This window comes from Myxine glutinosa, chromosome 2 (assembly GCF_964187855.1).
Source record: "Myxine glutinosa chromosome 2, kmMyxGlut1.1, whole genome shotgun sequence".
Taxonomy (NCBI): domain Eukaryota; kingdom Metazoa; phylum Chordata; class Myxini; order Myxiniformes; family Myxinidae; genus Myxine; species Myxine glutinosa.
In genome coordinates, this window is record NC_136262.1 from 233,286,885 (window position 1) to 233,306,740 (window position 19,856).

A 19,856-nucleotide genomic window follows, 5' to 3' on the forward strand; every position below is an offset into this window, starting at 1 on the left:
ATGCACCTGTCCGTACATTTTGCCACGCCACCTGTGATATAATCCTGTTGTTGACTTCTTGCCGCGACAGACAATCAATGACATGGTTCTTTTAACAAATAAATCACCAAAGTGTAAAAGAAACTCACCAGATTGATATACTGAGTTAAGAAAGTAAACCCAAGTCAAGAAAAAAAAAATATTCCATATTCAATGCCAAGTCTGTATATAGCCACCACGAAGCCCAAATCTCAACATCAGATTAAAGAAAATGCAATTATATGGAAAGGGAATTATCATTGTATCTCATTTATTGCATCGAGTATTTTCTGAATGTTGTTGGAGCTAATCGGAACACACGTGTGCACAATTAAAGATGCGATTTTGTGGTGCAAGACCAGATTTTGTGATTGACATTTTCACGGTTCCCCTCAAATGGGAAGCAGAATACACTGACCAGCTATATCTATTCATCATTCACACTAAATTTCCCAAATAAGGTACATTTTTTTCAATTTGCTACAATCCCTGAACCAAACGTGGATTATTACATCGACCTAGCACTACACTCCAATTTTACACGATCCCATAACCAGTTGCCAGTTATTCGTGTTTTGCCATAACCAAGAACGGACTGATTTTTACACAATGCTAGCGCCAGACACTGGTTATTACACTATTCTGTGTCGCACTATCTCACATCTAGGTGCCGATCATTGTGTGCTCCCCTAATGTGAAATCATGATGCTTCGCCGTATTTAAAAGCCAACGCATCACTCTCTGCATTGCATGAAGTTTGAAGACACCATGACATGATGTCAGGTGTTGAAAAGCTTAGGTTTTGCTGACCGCCTATTTGGACTACTTCACTAAGTGACAAATATTGTCATCTAATATATTTTCAACAGGCCAAGGATCCATCTCGGTGCTTCTTGGTTTGCGATCGACCAAACCATGGTCGGTCCTTCCTGCTTGCGCTGGCAGCGGGAATACCGTGTGTTTCATTGCCCTGGTTGAGGGACTCTTGCCGGCTGAATGAACGGCAGGACTTCCACCACTACCTCCTACCCACTGGCTACAGCATACTAAGTGGAAAGCTAATTGAGTGGTAAAGTTCGTAAGTAGGATTTTCATAGCAAACAAGTAATAACATTAGAAAATATTGTCCTTTCCTTCTCATAAGCGACACCATGTATCTGTTCCCTCGTACTCTTCTCTCAAATATTTCATGGCAGTTGCTCATCACTACCTCATGGCTTACTCTCACTGATCCCCTAACCCAATGGTTCTTTCCTAACCCATTTGGGGTTGTTACCATAAAAATAGCATGACGATGTGAATATGACGGTTGCAAAGCAGCTTGGCAGGCTGGATTTTATTATCTAGTTGTATTAAAATTGGATAACATTGAGGTACCGTTGCACCAACTTCTTTATTAGCTCTTTCACGAGCCTCGATTCAGTATACAAAAAAAAAAAAAAAAAAACTTCAAATGCATCTGTTTCGTATTTCCTGTATGCGAAACCATCACCTATGGACACAATTCTCCTTGGAGGAATGTCACCACTAAAATGGCTCTGTTAAACCTTCCACATACTGAGCTCCATCTGACATCTACCCATCTGCCGACACAGATCAATACTTGTCTTCACCAGCAAGATTAGTTCTTCATTCCACATACCACGTCCCTAGATTCTGAGATGTGGTGTACCATCTGAAACATGAAACAAGACTTCGAGCAGTTCTTTCACAATACTCAATCCCAGGTGTCACACCAGTACAGGTCGGAAAAATTATGGCAGGATTAAATTCTTGAGGGTGAACATTCATGATAAAGCCATATTTTCAACAGGCAAGTGTTCTTGTCTGTGCATCGTGTCGTGGTGGGGTTACAATAATTTTCAGCTATGTGAATGAGATCACACTGAGGATAAGTTTGGGAACTGCTGCCCCAACTCATTTTCCTCCCCGCTAATGCCTTTCTCATACTCTGCTTATGCGGTTTGTGTTTTTCATCCTCCCTGCTCCCCCCTGGACCTCTGTCAGTCTGCCAACTTACTGCTCTTCATTTTTAGGCCTTCAATTAACCTCCTATTCTGTAAAGAAAATAAAGGATTACTTTCTCTTCACTGCCATATATGCAGTAAAATTTCATCCTGGTTATTCATTTGCAAACTCTGCCATGACAAGCTGAGATCTGTACGCCCAACATTTTTGAATCGTACATTTCCTCTCGTCTGTGTTTTTTTTTTTGTTTTTTTGGGGGGTTTTTTTGAATACAAGATCGAGGCTCGTGAAAGAGCTAACATCAATCACACAAAAAGTCAAACCGACACATAAAACACAAAAAATAAGGGGAGCGGTAGACAAGATGGGGAGAGAGGGGGAAGGACACAAACACAACATTTGAGAGCAGGGACATCGGGAGAAATGTGGGAGGGGGAGGGCTTGGGGGGAGGTGGGAGAGGTATAAAACATATGAACACTGCAAGGACTTCCAGGAAAGAAGTTGTAATTTCCAAAAAAAAAAAAAAAGTGTATCTGGGGTAAATTAGTGGGGGTAGAAAAGATCAAGGTTTTGGATGGGGGAAGATAAGAGATGGTGGTGGACAGCTGTTTTATAGACCTGGAGGGAGGATGGGATTGAAGGGAGTGGGGGAGTTTGTTCCAGAGGCAGGAGAAAAGGGGAATGAAAGAGTGAAGGTGAGCAGAGAGCCTAGATTTTGGCAGTTTAACCATAAGAGGGTTGCAGGCAGATCTTGTGCGACCTGAAGGAATATTGGGGGGACAGAGCACAGAGAGCTGGGGGAGCAAGGCCGGAGAGGAGTCGGTAGAAGACAGAAAGACCACCAACCTGCCTGCGGTGAGTGAGTGAAAGGTCCTCGGAGTTAACTTCATCGCAGGAGATTCCAATGATTCTGAAAGCTTTGGTTTCAACAGCGTGAAGCCGAGCTACGTGTGAGGCAGGAGCACCAGCCCAGAGGGGGGAACAGTATTCCATTGAGCTGCGGATGAAAGCCTTGTATGTGGTGAGGAGCTCAGGTGTGCCAAGGAAGGACTTCGCACGACGGAGGATGCCCAGTCGGCGACTGGCTTTGGAGGCCAGCTTGGAAATGTGGTTTTCCCAAGAAAGATCATGGCAGATAGTGAGACCCAAAAGCTTGAGCGACAGAACTTCTTGGAGAGGATTGTTGAGAAAGTAGATGGGAGGGCTTTCCAGTCGGTCCTTTCAGAGAGACATTGTAAGAGTGTGAGATTTGTCAGGATTGAAAGACATGTTCCACTTGTTTGACCAGTCTGTGATTTTGTCCAGGTCTGCAGAGAGTGAGGAGGTTGCAGACTGCCGATTTGAGGGATGAGGAATAGAGCGGCAGATAGTGGAGTCATCAGCAAAGAGATAGAGAGGATTTTCCAGAGAGTCGGAGAGATCATTGATGAAGACCAGAAATAGCAAAGGGCCCAGAACACTACCTTGGGGAACTCCAGCCAGAACAGGAAGGGGAGATGAGAGAAATCCATTCAGGGCCACACGTTGCCTACGACCAGAGAGGAAGTCCGCAAGCCATGAGTGGAGATTTCCATGGATACCATAGGAGGAGAGTTTGGTGAGCAGACCTGGGTGCCAGACCGTATTGAAGGCACGTGATATGTCAAGGGAGACAGCTCTGATTTCCTGTTTGGCATTGAGGACCTCCATCCATTGTTGAGACAGCAGAAGCAACATGTCCAGAGTAGAATGACCTGGTCTGAATCCAAATTGATCATCAGAGATCAAGCCATTGGAGAAGAGGAAGGATTTGATATCCGAAGCAGTGATAGATTCCATGACTTTGCTGATAATTGAAAGCAGGCTGATTGGTCTGTAGTTGCAAGGATCTGTTTTTGCACCTTTTTTGTGTAAAGCGGTAATGTTTGCTGATTTCCAAGATGCTGGCAGATGACCTTGAGTAAAAGAGGGTGAAAAGAACAGAGAGAGGGTGAGATAGAGCGGCACAGCAGGATTTTAGGACCCGTGGGCTGATGCCGTCTGGTCCAGTTCCAGAATCAGAGTCGAGGTTTGACAAAAACTTCTCCACCTTGTCAGGAGATATAGACACAGAGTCCAGGAGCAGTTGGGTTCGACTGGGAAAGGTGGGAACAGAGAGAGATGGGTTTGGGACCCAAGATTTTGAGGCAAACACAGAGTTGAGGCATTCGGCTTTGTCATGTGCAGTGTCAACTGTGCAGCCATTTGAGGTAAGGGAGGGTATGGAGGGGGAACAAACACCAGAAATGGATTTGACCAGACGCCACCAGGATTTGGAGGAAGGAGACAGGTTTGAGAGTTCAATCTTGAGTGTGGAGAGATAGTGCTTCCTGGCACTCTTAAGGGTAGACACACACTTGTTCCGAGCTTGGTGGAAGGAACTAAGATTGCCTTCAGTTGGATTTGCCTTCCAAGAGGCAAAGGCAAGTTGTTTCAGGGCAACTGCCTCACCACAAGATTCAGTGTACCATGGACGGGAGGAAGGGTAAGACAACTGAAGACAAGATGGGATAAATCTGTGCATGAGAGAGAGCAGTTTGCTTTGGAAGAATTCCCAGGAAGAATTGATGTCAGAGGCAGAAGAGATGGGAGACCAGTCCAGGTGATTGGTGGCTGCTTGCAGCCCGTGCCAGTCGGCCTGAGTGAAATGCCACTCGTCGACACTGAGGAGGCTCTCTGAGAATGGCCAGAGAGATGTCCACTTTAACAAGCACATGATCAGAAGAACCGATTGGAGCAGAAGAAGAGCAGCAGACATTTGCAGGGAAGTTATTCATAACCAAGTCCAGAAGAGAAGATACTCCATTGACTGAGATCCGGGTCGGGAAATTGACAGATTGTGTCAGTCCCAATGAGTGGCAGAAGTCCTTTGCTGAGGTGCCATGGCTGGTGAGAGATGAACCCACACCCAGCCAGCTGGCATGATGACAGTTGAAGTCGCCACATATGAGGAAGAGAGAGTTTGGATGAGTTGATAGAAGTTGGTCCATGTTGTCCGACAGCGAAATGTAAATGGAGTCATCACTGTTTGGAGGACTGTACAGAACACATATGAACAAAAGGTGGGAGCGAAGAGGAAGCCGTAGCCAGAGGTACTCCTGGGGGTGGGGTGGAGAGAGGGCAGTGCAAGGAGAGTGAGGAAGAGAGTTTTTGATAAAGATAGCCACCCCACCACCAGGACGAGGCTCAGGTCTATCATACCGGAGGAGGGAGTAACCAGGAAGAGATATTAAGGAATCAGAGATATCTTGAAGGAGGAAAGTTTCTGTTAAGCAGATCAAGTCTGGATTGTCAGAAGCAACCTGAATGGAGAGATCAATCAGGTTTGAGCGAAGGCCCTGGATGTTTGAGGTCCATACCGTTAATGAGGAGAGAGGAGGAGCATCGGGTGCTGGACAGGGGAGGGGTAGGGTCAGATGAAGGATGAGAGGGGGAGGTAGGAAGAGCAGTTGATAGTGTGTCAGAGATTACAGAAGAGTTACAAGAAAGGGAAGGATGAGGAGGACGAAAGGTTTGATGGTGATGGGATGAGGCACAGTGAGGGGTTGTTTGAGGGGGGGGGCAGAGGAAAGTAGAAGGTTGGGGGAGGTGGAGGTATGAGATAGAAGGGAGACGAAGTGGGGATGAGGCAGCTTTGAGAAGGAGGTGGGAGGAGGGAGAATTTGGGAGGGATGGTTGGGGGGGAGATTTGAATGGGAGGGGTTGGGGGGGAATTTTGAATGGGAGGGGCAAGGGGGGAGTTTAGGAGGGGAAGGGCAAGGGGGGAGTTTAGGAGGGGAGGGCAAGGGGGGAGTTTATGAGGGGAGGGCAAGGGGGGAGTTTAGGAGGGGAGGTGCAAGGGGGGAGATTTGGAGGGGAGGGGCAAGGGGGGAGTTTAAAAAGTGGATGATTAATGAAAGATGAACATTTATACAAATTGGGTTTGTTGTGATTTTCAAGTTAGCGATCTGTTTAAGAACGATGGAGGAGGGGTGGAATGAATGAGAATTTAGAGCATGTAGTGAGAAAGAATTATAAGAGATTGAACATTTTTTTGAAATGGAATGAGTTGAAGAGGAAATTGAAAGGAGCCTTTTAAATAGGAAGAAAAACAGCGTGTTGTAATATACGACTGAATAAAACACTCCAGGGGAAAGTTTAAACATATTTAAACAGAACCGTGAAGAACAATCTCATATTCACGAAAATACCAATGGGGAGAGGGAGCCTCGAGGGACAACCACGAGTCACTTGAACAGGGCAAAAGGTGGAAGGCAAGGGGATAATGGGGGTGGGGCGGGACAGCGCACATGGACAGAGGCAAAAACACACGATGGGACAAAAGCACATGAGGAGAAAGGGAAATAAAAGTTTTTTTTCGTTTTTGTTTTTGGGGAGGGGGGGAGGTGGGGGTTGCAATGTTAGACAAAGAGTAGAAGTTTGGGGGAGAAGGGAAAAATCAAAAAACCTAGCAAAACCAGCGAAGGAAGGAACAAACTTTGACGGGGGAAGCCTGAGGCTGCAAGGCCTCACACGCCGCGCGGCAAACAAACGATTAATTTATGAAAGATAAACACCGAGAAACTTCCAAGGGGCACACTATAGGTTCACACACCGAAAGATAAATACAGTTTCGACAAAATACAATTGTGAACAGACTTAACTTTGAAAACGTGGAGACCGTGTGGAGCTTCGAAAATCCGTGATGCCGTCTCCAAGATCTCGCGAGATTTTCTGCTCACTCCTCTCCCTTAATTATTTTCTCCTTCGTGCTGTCCCTTTTTAAAACATTATTTCTGCCTCACTCTTCATCACATCCATGAGTATGTTTTGCTCAGCCTCTGCTCACACTGGCTTCCCTTTTGTTCGGCCCGTGGCTTAATGCAGCGCTGTATCGGCAAAGTAACTCAGGCAAATCCTCTGTTATATTGACGAACTCTGAAATTTAGATCAATAAGCACTAGTCTCGGCTCTATAGTGAAGGCCTCATGTGGGCCAGCTGGCCTTATCTTGTGTGCATGCCACGCCGTTTTTTTGCATTCCTCAAGAATATCTTGTTATTCAGAGATTTTATTTCGGCATTTTCTGCTCGTGACAAAACTCCAAAACTTTTGGCAATTCGAATTTCAGATTCCACCGTGTTTCAGCCACAGCAATCAACTCGCTGTCGATGGTTTTTGAGAAAGGGTCTGCAGTCAAACATCCCGTGCACATTTGTTACTGTAAACCTTATTGGCATCTCCTGACTCGTTTCTCAAGCAGCACAGCTCAAAACTGAGTGATTGAATTTTTTTTTTAATTAAAACAAAAATCTGTGCCCCTCGTCGATCATTCTTCATTGCTTTTCTTTCTGCCTCATACTCACATGATCTCCACTTGCAAAGTTGAAAAATATATCTCTAATCAAATTTGATTTTAAAAATTCTTATCACTTAGATCGTCAACATTCCTTGCTAAGTAGGCACTTCCTTTTTCTATCGGTTAGTTTGGCCTCAGCTGATGTAATAGTGGTATAGTCTTTCACCCAAAAGGGCCTTGTCTCATAGAATTTCCGATGCATTTCATTTATGGGGCTACAGTCGCGTGAAAAAGTAAGTACACTCCATGTAAAGTTTTGACTTTTTCAACATATTTCAACATACAGCTATTTGATCTTCATTTCAACAATATTGACAGATAAAGGTGATATAATAAAACAAATATCATGAAACATTTACATTTTGTACTCCATTGTATAATTTAAATAAACATAAATGCAAATTTCACATGTGGAAAAAGTATGTACACCCCTACATTTATCCCTACTTCAAACACCTAAAATTAGAATCAGGTGCACCAGCTCAGGTGCAAATGATTAGAACATCGTTAGAGAAGATCTTGGAGGAACCTGTCTTATTTAAACCTCAGACATTTAGTTTGGTTTGCTCTTTGTTGTTGAAGTGTGCGGCGTCACCATGCCTAGATCAAAAGAGCTCTCTGAGGCCTTCAGAAAGAAGGTTATAGATGCCTACGAGTCTGGGAAGGGATTTAAAAAGATCTCCAAACAATTTGAAATCAATCATTCGACTGTCCGGAAGATCATCGACAAGTGGAGAAGATTCCAAACAACTGCCAACTTGTTCAGGCCAGGCCGCCCCAGCAAGTTCAGCCCGAGGGCAGACCGCAATATGCTGACCCCAGAATGTCATCACGGGACCTACAGGTAGCTCTTGCCACTGTTGATGCCAAAGTGCACGAGTCGACCATTAGAAAGAGGCTGCACAAATTTGATCTACATGGGAGGTGTGCCAGGAGGAAACCTTTGCTGTCCAGAAAGAACATCAGGGCAAGACTAAAGTTTGCCAATGAACACCTAGGCAAAGACCAGCACTTCTGGAACAATGTGCTCTGGACAGATGAGTCAAAGGTAGAGCTATTTGGCCACAGTACCAGAAGACATGATTGGCGAAAACCAAAGACAGCATTTGACAACAAGAACCTGATACCAACTGTAAAGCATGGTGGTGGAAATATTATGGTTTGGGGCAGCTTTGCTGCATCAGGGCCTGGGCAGTTCACCATCATAGAATCCACTATCAAGTCTTCATTGTACCAGAGGATGCTTGAGGATAATGTGAGGCCATCTGTCGGAAAGTTGAAGCTCAACCGAAGGTGGACCTTGCAACATGACAATGACCCTAAACATACCAGTAAATCCACCAAGGAATGGCCGAAAAGAAAGAAATGGAGGGTTCTGGAATGGCCAAGTCAAAGCCCGGATCTAAATCCCATCGAGATGTTGTGGGGGGATTTGAAACAAGCTGTGCATGCAAGAAACCCCTCAAACATCGCACAGCTGAAAGAATTCTGCATGGAGGAGTGGGCAAAAATTTCTCCCAGTCGATGTCAGAGACTGGTAGACAGTTATAAGAAACGCCTACTTGAGGTTGTTTCTGCCACCTATTAGAGCCAAGGGTGTACTTACTTTTTCCACATGCGAAATTTGCATTCATGTTTATTTAAATTATACAATGGACTACAAAATTGTAAATGTTTCATGATGTTTGTTATATTATATCTCCTTTATCTATCAATATTGTTGAAATGAAGATCAAATAGCTGTATGTTAAAGTCAAAACTTTACATGGGGTGTCCTTACTTTTTCACGTGACTGTATATCTCATGCATGAAGCTCCAAAGTAGAACTTGCTTTTAACTGAAATCAGTGTATTCATTGAGAACTGGTTTACGATGTTATTGTGCGCTTGTGGATTATGGAGGTTGTAAAGTTTCAGGGTTTTATGTGTACTACTACTACTACTACTACTACTACTACTATTACTACTACTACTACTACTACTACTACTACTAATGCTATGTTTTGTTGGCCACTCCTGATGCAGGGCTCCCCGAAAGAGTCCTTTCCTCGACCTGAAGGTGCTTCTCGTGTCTGATAATGAAGACTTCCTGCGCATGTGGTCAGATGTGCTCATGGCAGGAAAGGCTGCCAGCACCAAGTGCTACAAGGTCTCAGATTTGAGCCGCAGTGAGTTGTATTATTTAAAGGGAATGTTTAAAAAAAAATTGAGTTTGTTTGAAAACACATGTTGGAATCCAAATACCATATTTGAATTTATTTTTTTTCAATCACGGATGAACTTTTATTTTGTACCACTTTCCCAACATCCTCAGGTGTAGCATTGGCCGCATTTGACCTTGTGACGACGGACGAATCATGCCCAGCACGCTTGCTATCTTGCGCTGCGGCTCTGGACCTTCCCATCGTGTACTCCAATTGGATGGTCCAGTGCTTGGTGACCGGGCACCGGCTGGGCTACACGGATCATGCCGCCTTCCGCGTCAAACACCGGTCACCGTCACGTGTGCAGAACCCCAACACAAGTCAGCATTCCAGCTGACTTCCGGTCAAACCTCGCATCGTGCGTGGCCACCATCTCGCAGTACATTTATCTTCCCAAGTGTTCCAGGCCACGTCACCGGTGCACAGTTTGAACATGGTTAACTGCATGATGACCCAAACAAGGACTCCGGTGTATCGAGTTGCAAACGCGTAATCGTAGCGCCTCAGCATGCGTCCATCTGTACTAGCGTGACATCCTCACCGATGTGCATGTGGGTTTTGTGTCGGTTTGTTCACGAGCCTGTGATATCTTTGCATTCGTTGAAAGATCTCTGTTCTAAATGTGCATTGCTGGTGGGAACAATCCTGTCTTTGCACCTTTGCTTGTAAACTGTAACCGTCAGTGTGATAATGCTTCGTGAGTCACGTTTGGGCCTCTTTAATGACAGTGCGGTTTGTTTTATCACAGGGTCTGATCGATTGAAGCGAAAATGTTTATGTTTTTTTATGGTCCACCTTTGCTTTCCAAGATTAATCATTTGATTCATCCTCCGAGGGAAATTGTTCAAGGTTTATTGCTTATTGCCATTTCCATTTTGTTACTCCGAGGCATATCTGAATGGTATCGAATTTGATTTAACACTCGTTGAAATTGGGCGTAGAAAATGCGGCTAAAGCGTTACAAATCCAGCTTTTCTGGCGGTCACTCTCCCTGGCAGAACCACCCATGGCGGTCACAGGTGTGCGACAGCATTTCTGACATATTTGAAGTATCCGACGTGGCCGAGTTGCAGTCATTTTGGCATCTGTTGTTTCGCCTCACACAGTTTACGAATAATGCGATGGGTGGAGTATGTACATGAAATGTGCAATTGAATGTGTGTGCTTGAGCAGTGGGGGTGGCAAGGTGTGCACATGGATGGTTGCGATTTGTTTCCTGCTTGTCGTGCGATTACATGTTCACGACCGAGTCGCATGCTCTTCGAGGACGGAACTTTTTTCTATTTATTGTCAGATTTTGCACTGCTTCGAATTGTTACAGGCCCCAAACTCTTGCAATGGTGCACGCTATTGTTCTTGGTCGTGCCTCTCTCACTGATGTTCTTTCGTGATCGTTTCGATAGCTCTTGTGGTTTGAATGTGCCGTGGCTGCGTATCTCTCCCTTCTCGTTTCTCTATGATTCTTCCGGCAATTGTGGCTTGCACTAACCTACAACTTATCTCCTCTTTTAATCCTGCGGAATGACTGGTGTAGTATTAAAGGTGTCGACTGCAGACGTGAATATAATGGGCACAACCCTTTTAGTAATCGGAGTGCCTCGTGTCGTACTCCTGTAGTTTCTTTTCACAAGACGCTGATAGAAAACGACCTGGAATCCTCACCCCTTTCCAGTTGATTAATTTGCCATACCTTTTGCCCTTTTGAGTGTACAACAGGGTGTAGACGAACACGGGAAGCCAAGCCTTGTTGTAGGTCGTGCAATGAGCCTGAACACGAAATAAGGTATACTTGCTTCACCAACTGAATCTTATAAAGGACTGTTTTGTGAGGCTGTTGTGTATAACTTTACTTGTGTTCATAAATATTTGTAGATGCATCAATTGCTTTTTATTGGAATTTTCGCTGTACATTAATTGCCTTTTGCTCATTTCCAACTGTGTTTGCTGATGGTGGTGTAGGCAAACGCCGAGTGGACACCGCCCATGGTATGAAGTTGGCATTTTAGTGTAAATCCGTTTTTGTCGTTTAAACATTCCTGATGGTCCCACTACTGACGCTCCACTCGTGGCTTCGATTGCGGCGTCATTTGGGCACTTTTTGGGGGAGAGCGGGCAGAGGTAGGATGCGGGCAGAGGTGGGACCCGAAGCTCATTGCATCATGACAATGTGAGTCTTGTAGTATGCAATGTGATTTTAATAACCTTCATTATACCGGAATAAATGTACTGGGGGGTGCCTTGGCATTGTGATTAAGGCACACCATGTTTCTTGCAATATTCTTTTTCAGCTGTCTGGTGTTGACTCATCTGATCTACAAAATAAAACATTCATGAGTACATGTGTGCCGTAATTGGACTTTCGAATGCCTAGTTTTGTCATTTTATACCAATAAATAAACATGTTTGGCATTTCGGGCAGCCCGGAATGATTTTGGCCTTTACCTTCACATTGCTTACGTTTTACTCACCTTATGATCCACCCGTAAAATTGGATTTAAACCTGAGGAATCAGTGGTTTCAACCAATCCCTGGCTGAGTCATACCAAAAACTAGAAAAATGTTATGTGCTGCTTCCTTGTTTGACACATTGCATTTTATAAATATAGAGCACAGACAAACAGCCATATGTTGGCAACCATTGTGCAGGCTTGATGGACCTAATGGGCCCCCCATCTGCATTGAAGTTTCTTGTAAAGGAGCTAGTACACTATTCCTATCCATTTAGGTTCCGTACCTGGGATCCCAATATCGTGAATTATATACGTATGCAGGTGTTGATACCAAATGGCTAACCCGCCCCATGTATTGCAATTCTGCCTCATACGTGGCTTTTGAAATGCTGCATAAATGTTAAATGAGGCCTTTTGCTCATGGGCTGTGTGTTTTCGGTGATTCGGTTCTGCTCGCCGGGCACTTTTAACCTGCTGTTGGTCGTGCAAAATCTGCAATTCAAATTGTCTTTGAAACATAATTTTCAGCATTTAGACGATTGTGCCAATTTAAAAATGGTAACCACAATTGTTGTGTTCGTGGATGCAAATCAGACTCATGGAAATATGAGAAGTAGCAGTGGTGAGAGGTGTTGGGTTCACACCATTTCTTAATACAAGCAGCAGCAGTGGAGATATATATATATACCAGACGGAAGCCTCTACTCAGTAAAAGACACATGAAAGCCTGCTTGGTTTGCAAAAAAGCACCTAAAGGACTCAGACTGTGAGAAACAAGATTCTGTGGTCTGATGAAACCAAGATTGAACTGTTTGGCTTCTGCCTGGCCACTCTGACATAAAGCCCAGATCGGTGGAGTGTTGCAGTGATGGTTGTCCTTCTGGAAGTTTCTCCCATCTCCACACAGGATCTCTGGAGCTCAGCCAGAGTGACCATAGGGTTCTTGGTCACCTCTCTTACCAAGGCCCTTCTCCCCCGATTGCTCAGTTTGGCCGGGCGGCCAGCTCTAGGAAGAGTCCTCGTTGTTCCAAACTTCTTCCATTTAAGAATTATGGAGGCCACTGTGCTCTTGGGAACCTTCAATGCAGCAGAAATTCTTTTGTGGGCTTCCCTAGATCTGTGCCTCAACACAATCCTGTCTCTGAGCTCTGCAGGCAGTTCCTTCGACCTCATAGCTTGGTTTTTTGCTCTGATCTGCATTGTCAGTTGTGAGACCTCATACAGACAGGTGTGTGCCTTTCCAAATCATGTCCAATCAATTGAATTTACCACAGGTGGACTCCAATCAAGGTGTGGAAACATCTCAAAGATGATCAAGAGAAATGGGAGGCACCTGAGCTAAATTGCAAGTGTCATAGCAAAGGGTCTGAATACTTATGTAAATGTGATATTTCAGTTTTTTCTTTTTAATAAATTTGCAAAACTTTCTAAAATCCTGTTTTCTCTTTGTCATTATTGGGTATTGAAAAATATAAAAAATAACCACCTTTCGAGGCCATTTTTCCCCGCAAAGCGGGGGTTGGCCTTTTTCAGTCACCGTGGTTGTTGTTGTTTTTCGGTCCCCTTTTTGAAGCAATGTTTTACGGCCGGATGCCCTTCCTGACGCCAACCCTTTTTGCCGCCTTTAACGACAAACAGGGAATTACCAGTGAACTGGTACTCAATTAGCCGACCTCGGAAGGATGACAGGCTGAGTCAACCCCCCTGGCGTTAATTCAGCGATATTTTTATAGTGCAGATTGATGAGGGAAAAAATGAATTTAAACGATTTCAGCATAAGGCTGCGGTCTGTGACCGTGGTTCTTTCATTTGTGTGGTTCACTGAGGAGAACCTCAGTGGTTCTTTCATTTGAGACATAAATATAACAATGTGAAAAAAGTGAAGGGGTCTGAATACTTTCTGAATGCACTGTATATATTCCTGTAAATTGTGTATTGTACATGTACAAATGAGGTCTCCTTCACTTTGCCCTTAGTCCGAGTATCGTCACAGAATTTCCCAATTGGACTACAGCCCCTCTCCCAAGTCATGGTAGACCCCCACTGGTGAACAGGAAACCACCTACTTACCGCACCCAACGATACCACACTATGTGTACATTCCACGTCGATGGAGCGTAAAGATGTCTCCAACTGCTGTGAACCCTTAGAGCCTTGTCAGAAATTCAAGGCCGTTTTTGACCCCCCATTGAAATGGAATATCGAGTCTGAAACTTCAGATTCATAATCAGCATATCTTACACCCCCGGAAAAGTCCACTTTTACTTGGAGGCTGAGTGGGTGCAACGAACGCCATTTTAAAGCCTTCTGTCAGATTCTGGCTAATGGCCGAGTTAGAAAGAAAATCGTTGACGCAAACCTCAGTGGTTCTTTCATTTGAGACATAAATATGGAGACCTCATGAACATCATTGCAGGTGTTTTCTTATTTGTTAATCACAGGTATATGCACCATTAGGTCAACCATTCTTCCTCAATTCCTATATTCTCTTTCTTTGGTTCAAGCATCCGCGACTGTCACATTTTTAGCATGTGTCATTATTTTGGAACTTCGTGCGACCCTTCCCACAGTCACCCTTGGACTTCGTCAGTAATAAACCTGAAAATTGTGAAATAAGAACAAACCGGAATGATTATCAGACTGTTATGAACTTTTCTGGATCCAAGATTATGAGGAGTGGTACTCGCTCTTATTTTATTCCCTTAAATTGTGCAGCCTGATTCAATTCCCCAAGCCAGGTAAACTTGGTTAAAATGACTATCTTTCCAGCTTCATTGCTTCCTCGAAGGAAGATTATCACCTTATTGAAGTATAATTTACCTCCATTCCAGAGGGAAAGATTGAGAATATTTTTTGTTGAAAAAAAAAAAGAGAAAAGGAAGCATTCATGCTTGCCTTTCATACCTGCTCACAAGGAATAAATGGTTGTTTGATCTGCTCCCTAAAAACGTCGAAGTAGTGTAATAATGTCCTCCTTAGCTCTTCCACGAGCCTTGACATTGTATACAAAAATAAGTAAATAATAATCTTCATCAAGCATTGATAATCCCACCTTAGGATGATATTTGCTGTCTGCCTTTCCTCTTGCATTTCTTCCAGTAGCAGTAGAATATGACTATGTCCTCCAGCCCTGTCTCGGTCGGTGTATCCAGTCGCAGTAGGAGACAACCAGGTCCTCCAGCCCTGTCTCGGTCAGTGTATCCAGTAGCAGTCGAAGACGACGAGGTCCTCCAGCCCTGTCTCGGTCGGTGTATCCAGTAGAAGATGAGATTCTCTAGGCCGGTTTCGGTCGCTATATGCCAGTATTAGTGTAAGACGATGATGTCCTCCAGCCCCGTCTCGGATGGTGTACCTTCTCGCTGGCCTGAGGTTTATATACCCCTGTATAAAACCCCTTCACGTAAACTCCGTCGGATCATTTTTATCCCACGCACAATTAAGACGAAGTGTTTATTGTTTTCAGAAAGAACATACAGTAGATGCAAAACACGGGTTTGCGAAAAATGCACAAGCGATATCCACACACATATTTACATGAAACAGGAAACATTGTGCAAACTACATCACCATTGATCTTTTATGATACCAGCGGTTTGCTGCTCGCACGCCTATAAGTTGTTACGCATGATTGGGAAAAAAATAAGAATAATGTTGCACACGGTGACCCGGTAATGGCGATATAGGCCGCTGGTAGGTGGGTCATCATCGGGGAAGGAGAATGGTTGTGCCTGGGGGGCAGTTTAGAGGCATTTCAGCAGAAACGAGCTGCAGCTGGTGCCCTGCGGGCAGTCGCACAGCTTCCCGATGCGCGGACCCCTGCGTAGTGCGCAACGACCCCCGAAACTGCACTGCTCAGACAGTGGGAGGGAGGGGGAGACGCGAGTTAGAACCTCGTCCGACATATTGAATGTCATTAAATATACTTCAAAACGCAGCAACGAGACACACGTCGGCTCGACGGTCTCACCATGGGAGTTTGTCCATACTTTTTCTGCCACGTCGGGACTCTCTTGTTCTGAAGCTTCTCCAGAACTTCTTGGAGCGCCTCGAGCTGCAAGGTGATGGATGGAACACATTTGAAATTTAATCGACACGTTAACAAGTGATTCAAAGTCATGAAACGGTGATTTTCAGCACCTCGAGATGGACTTTTAACATGTGATATCATCTCCATCGTGTCCGTTTCCCACATCAATTATAGTCATGTCCGCTTCCGCCATGGACACACGACATTCGCTTGAAACTGCTTTTACACACAGAGCAATTTACGTTGCGTCAATGGACGCCAATGGAAACGGTCACGGAGGAGGAGAAATGAACCGATCCGTGTGAGCTCGTTGAGATGCAAAAGGTTCGTTTAAGAGGACGATGACACGCCGAGCCGTGAAAGATTACCGACTGAGCGTAAAAACGCTTTCTGTCTCCCCAGTGACGCTTTACCAGCTCTTTCTCGCGCAGATGGTCCGCCGATTTGGCCAGACCTCCGTCGTATGAGCGCAGCTCTCGGTCCAGGCTGTCCTCGTACGAAGATATCTCTTGGGAATCCCCCCGAGAGCTCATCGCGCTACAGCCGAGTGCGCACAAGACCAGGAGCACACGAGCGACGTCCATATTCAAATCTTGTGCGAGTTGGAGATGCGAGCCGTGTCGAGCGGTGTCCGAGATGTCCGAGTCCACGCAGCGTGGAGCTCCTCGGGAGACCGCTCTTTTATGGAGTCCACCCGGGAGCCCCCGCGCTCAAAAGTAGCGCACGCGTTTTTTTTCGCGGGAATCGAAGTGTGACGTGGACTGCGTGCGCGAGTCTTGGCCGTGTGGGAGGGAGAACAAAACGAGCCATCTCCGGACATCGGTCATTCGTCGAAAAGGCTCATCATTCGCTCGGAATATATTTAAACGCTCCGCAAGAACGTCCGTTTGTAGATGCCAATTTTAATGTGTCGCTATGACTTTATCTCCCTGTAGACATTAGACAAAGTTAGACATTGGGCATCTCCTGAAATGGGCAAAGTTAGACATAAGGCATCTCCTGAAATGGGCAAAGTTAGACATTAGGCATCTACTAAAATGTGCAAAGTTAGACATTAGGCATCTCCTGAAATGCGCAAAGTTATACGTTAGGCATCTCCTGAAATGGGCAAAGTAATACATTAAGCATCTCCTGAAATGGGCAAAGTTAGACATTAGGCATCTCCTGAAATGCGCAAAGTTAGATATTAGGCATCTCCTAAAATACGCAAAGTTAGACATTAGGCATCTCCTAAAATGCGCAAAGTAAGACATCAGGCATCTCCGAAAATGCGCAAAGTTAGACATTAGGCATGTCCTGAAATGTGCAAAGTTAGACATCAGGCATCTCCTGAAATGTGCAAAGTTAGACATTCGACATCTCCTGAAATGCGCAAAGTTAGACATTAGGCATCTCCTGAAATGTGCAAGGTTAGACATTAGGCATCTCCTGAAATGTGCAAAGTTAGACATTAGGCATGTCCTGAAATGTGCAAAGTTAGACATTCGACATCTCCTGAAATGCGCAAAGTTAGACATTCGACATTAGACATCTCCTGAAATGCGCAAAGTTAGATATCAGGCATCTCCGAAAATGTGCAAAGTTAGACACTGTTGACCTTTTAAACAGAGCGTGGTAGTTGAGATTAAAATGCAATTCTCAACACGCATTCCTCTACATGTCCACACTATATCGAGGTGATCTTGTAAAGGTGCCAATCTTTGATGACACTGTAGTTTAATTGGGACTTCGTCAGCACCTCATCCAGCCTGGCTCTGCTGTGCCATTTCAAGGATAAACTAGAACAGCACTCTTCTACGTCACGACGTCGACTGATATGCCTTCGACCACATTATTACATCATAATACTTGTATAAAGTTTGATTTTAATCCATTCTGCTGTGCCCAAGATAGCACATTTTTACCTGACATGACCTCTGACCTTTGACCTATTGATTCCCAAAATGTAATCAGTTCATGTTTACATCATTATACATACCTGTACGTTTTAATTTAAATAACCTTCAGCTGTTCACAAGTTCTCACATTTTTACCTGACATGACCTCTGACCTTTCGCCTTTGACCTCGGGACCCCCAAAATATAATTAGTTAATCTTTACATCAATATACATATCTGTACCAAGTTTGAATTAAACCCCTTTAGCCATTCTCAAGTTATAGACGTAATACAGACTTTGACCTTTAACCTTTGACCTCTTGAACCCAAAATCGAATAAGTTAATCTTTACATCATCATACATACCTGTACCAAGTTTGAATTAGATCACTTCAGCCATTCTCAAGTTATAGACCCACAACAGACTTTGACCTTTGAGGTCTTCACCCCAAATTCTAATCGTTTAATCCTTACATCATCATACATACCTGTACCAAATTTGAATTGGATCACTTCAGCCATTCTCAAGTTATCGGCCTATTACAGACTTTGACCTTTGACCCCAAAATCTAATCACAATCTTTACATCATCGTACATACCCGTACCAAATTTGAATTGAATCATTTCAGCCATTCTCAAGTTATAGACCTATTGCAGACTTTGACCTTTGACCGGTTGACCCCAAAAATCTAGTCAGTTCATCTTTACATCATTCTACTTCAGTGTACCAAGTTTGGTCAGAATCCCATCACTGGTTCACAAGTTATCATGGTAACAGTATTTTTACCTAACATGACTTCTGACCTTTTGCCTTTGACCGTGTGACCCCAAAATCTAATCAGTTCATCTTTACCTCATTAAACATACCTGCACCAAGTTTGACTAAGAACCCTTTAGCCGTTCTCAAGTTATCGGCCTATTACAGACTTTGACCTTTGACCCCAAAATCTAATCATTTAATCCTTTCATCACCATACATACCCGTACCAAATTTCAGCCATTCTCAAGTTATAGACCTATTGCAGAGTTTGACCTTTGACCTGTTGACCCCAAAATCTAGGCAGTTCGTCTTTACATCATTCTTTTTAAGTGTACCAAGTTTGGTCAGAATCCCATCACTGGTATCCATGGAAATCTCCATGCATGGCTTGCGGACTTCCTCTTTGGTCGTAGACAACGTGTGGCCCTGAATGGATTTCTCTCATCTCCCCTTCCTGTTCAGGGTGGAGTTCCCCAAGGTAGTGTTCTGGGCCCTGTGCTTTTTCTGGTCTTCATCAATGATCTCTCCGACTCTCTGGAAAATCCTCTCTATCTCTTTGCTGATGACTCCACTCTCTGCCGCTCCATTCCTCTTCCCTCAGATCGGCAGTCTGCAGCCTCCTCACTCTCTGCAGACCTGGACAAAATCACAGACTGGGCAAACAAGTGGATCATGTCTTTCAATCCTGACAAATCTCACACTCTTACAATGTCTCTCCGAAAAGACCGACTGGACAACCCTCCCATCTACTTTCTCAACAATCCTCTCCAAGAAGTTCTGTCGGTCAAGCTTTTGGGTCTCACTATCTGCCATGATCTTTCTTGGGAAAACCACATTTCCAAGCTGGCCTCCAAAGCCAGTCGCCGACTGGGCATCCTCCGTCGTGCGAAGTCCTTCCTTGGCACACCTGAGCTCCTCAACACATACAAGGCTTTCATCTGCAGCTCAATGGAATACTGTTCTCCCCTATGGGCTGGTGCTCCTGCCTCACACCTAGCTCGGCTTCACGCTGTTGAAACCAAAGCTTTCAGAATCATTGGAATCTCCCGTGATTAAGCTAACTCCGAGGGCGTTTCACTCACTCACCGCAGACAAGTAGGTGGTCTTTCTGTCTTCTACCGACTCCTCTCCGGCCTTGCTCCCCCAGCTCTGTGTGCGTTGTCCCCCAAATATTCCTACAGGTCGCACAAGATCTG

At 44.6% G+C, this 19,856-nt stretch overlaps 2 protein-coding genes across 8 annotated transcripts in view; one reads left to right on the forward strand and one right to left on the reverse strand.

The window, feature by feature from the left end:
• Positions 1–11,901, forward strand: part of TP53BP1 (tumor protein p53 binding protein 1) — a 105,504-nt gene extending 93,603 nt beyond the window's left edge. For 6 of the 7 annotated variants that reach the window (XR_013622490.1, XR_013622489.1, XM_068106086.2 and 3 more), the window contains exons 21-23: positions 888–1,087; positions 9,367–9,509; positions 9,656–11,901. Coding sequence is in view for 4 of the 7 variants with exons in the window: in XM_068106086.2 (XP_067962187.2) it covers positions 888–1,087; positions 9,367–9,509; positions 9,656–9,882 (570 nt within the window). In the remaining 3 variants the exon portion in view is untranslated. Of the gene's footprint in view, positions 1–887; positions 1,097–9,366; positions 9,510–9,655 lie in introns of all 7 variants that reach the window. The other variant, XR_013622488.1, reaches the window with a different exon arrangement.
• A 3,530-nt stretch (positions 11,902–15,431) lies between these two features.
• On the reverse strand, positions 15,432–16,751 carry CARTPT (CART prepropeptide). The gene is made up of 3 exons (XM_068109221.2): positions 16,436–16,751; positions 15,963–16,046; positions 15,432–15,843 (listed from the first exon to the last, which is right to left on the reverse strand). Exons 1-3 carry the CDS (start codon positions 16,604–16,606, stop codon positions 15,736–15,738), a joined length of 363 nt encoding a protein of 120 aa, XP_067965322.1. The 5' UTR covers positions 16,607–16,751; the 3' UTR covers positions 15,432–15,735.
• Between the last annotated feature and the right edge of the window lie 3,105 nt (positions 16,752–19,856).

Excerpts from the sequence above, each read along its gene's own strand:
- CARTPT (XM_068109221.2), bottom strand. The coding sequence starts at position 16,606 with ATGGACGTCGCTCGTGTGCTCCTGGTCTTGTGCGCACTCGGCTGTAGC. Across the intron at positions 16,047-16,435 it reads ATCTGCGCGAGAAAGAGCTG|CTCGAGGCGCTCCAAGAAGT; the intron begins GTAAAGCGTCAC and ends ATCACCTTGCAG. Across the intron at positions 15,844-15,962 it reads AGTATGGACAAACTCCCATG|TGCAGTTTCGGGGGTCGTTG; the intron begins GTGAGACCGTCG and ends CTGTCTGAGCAG.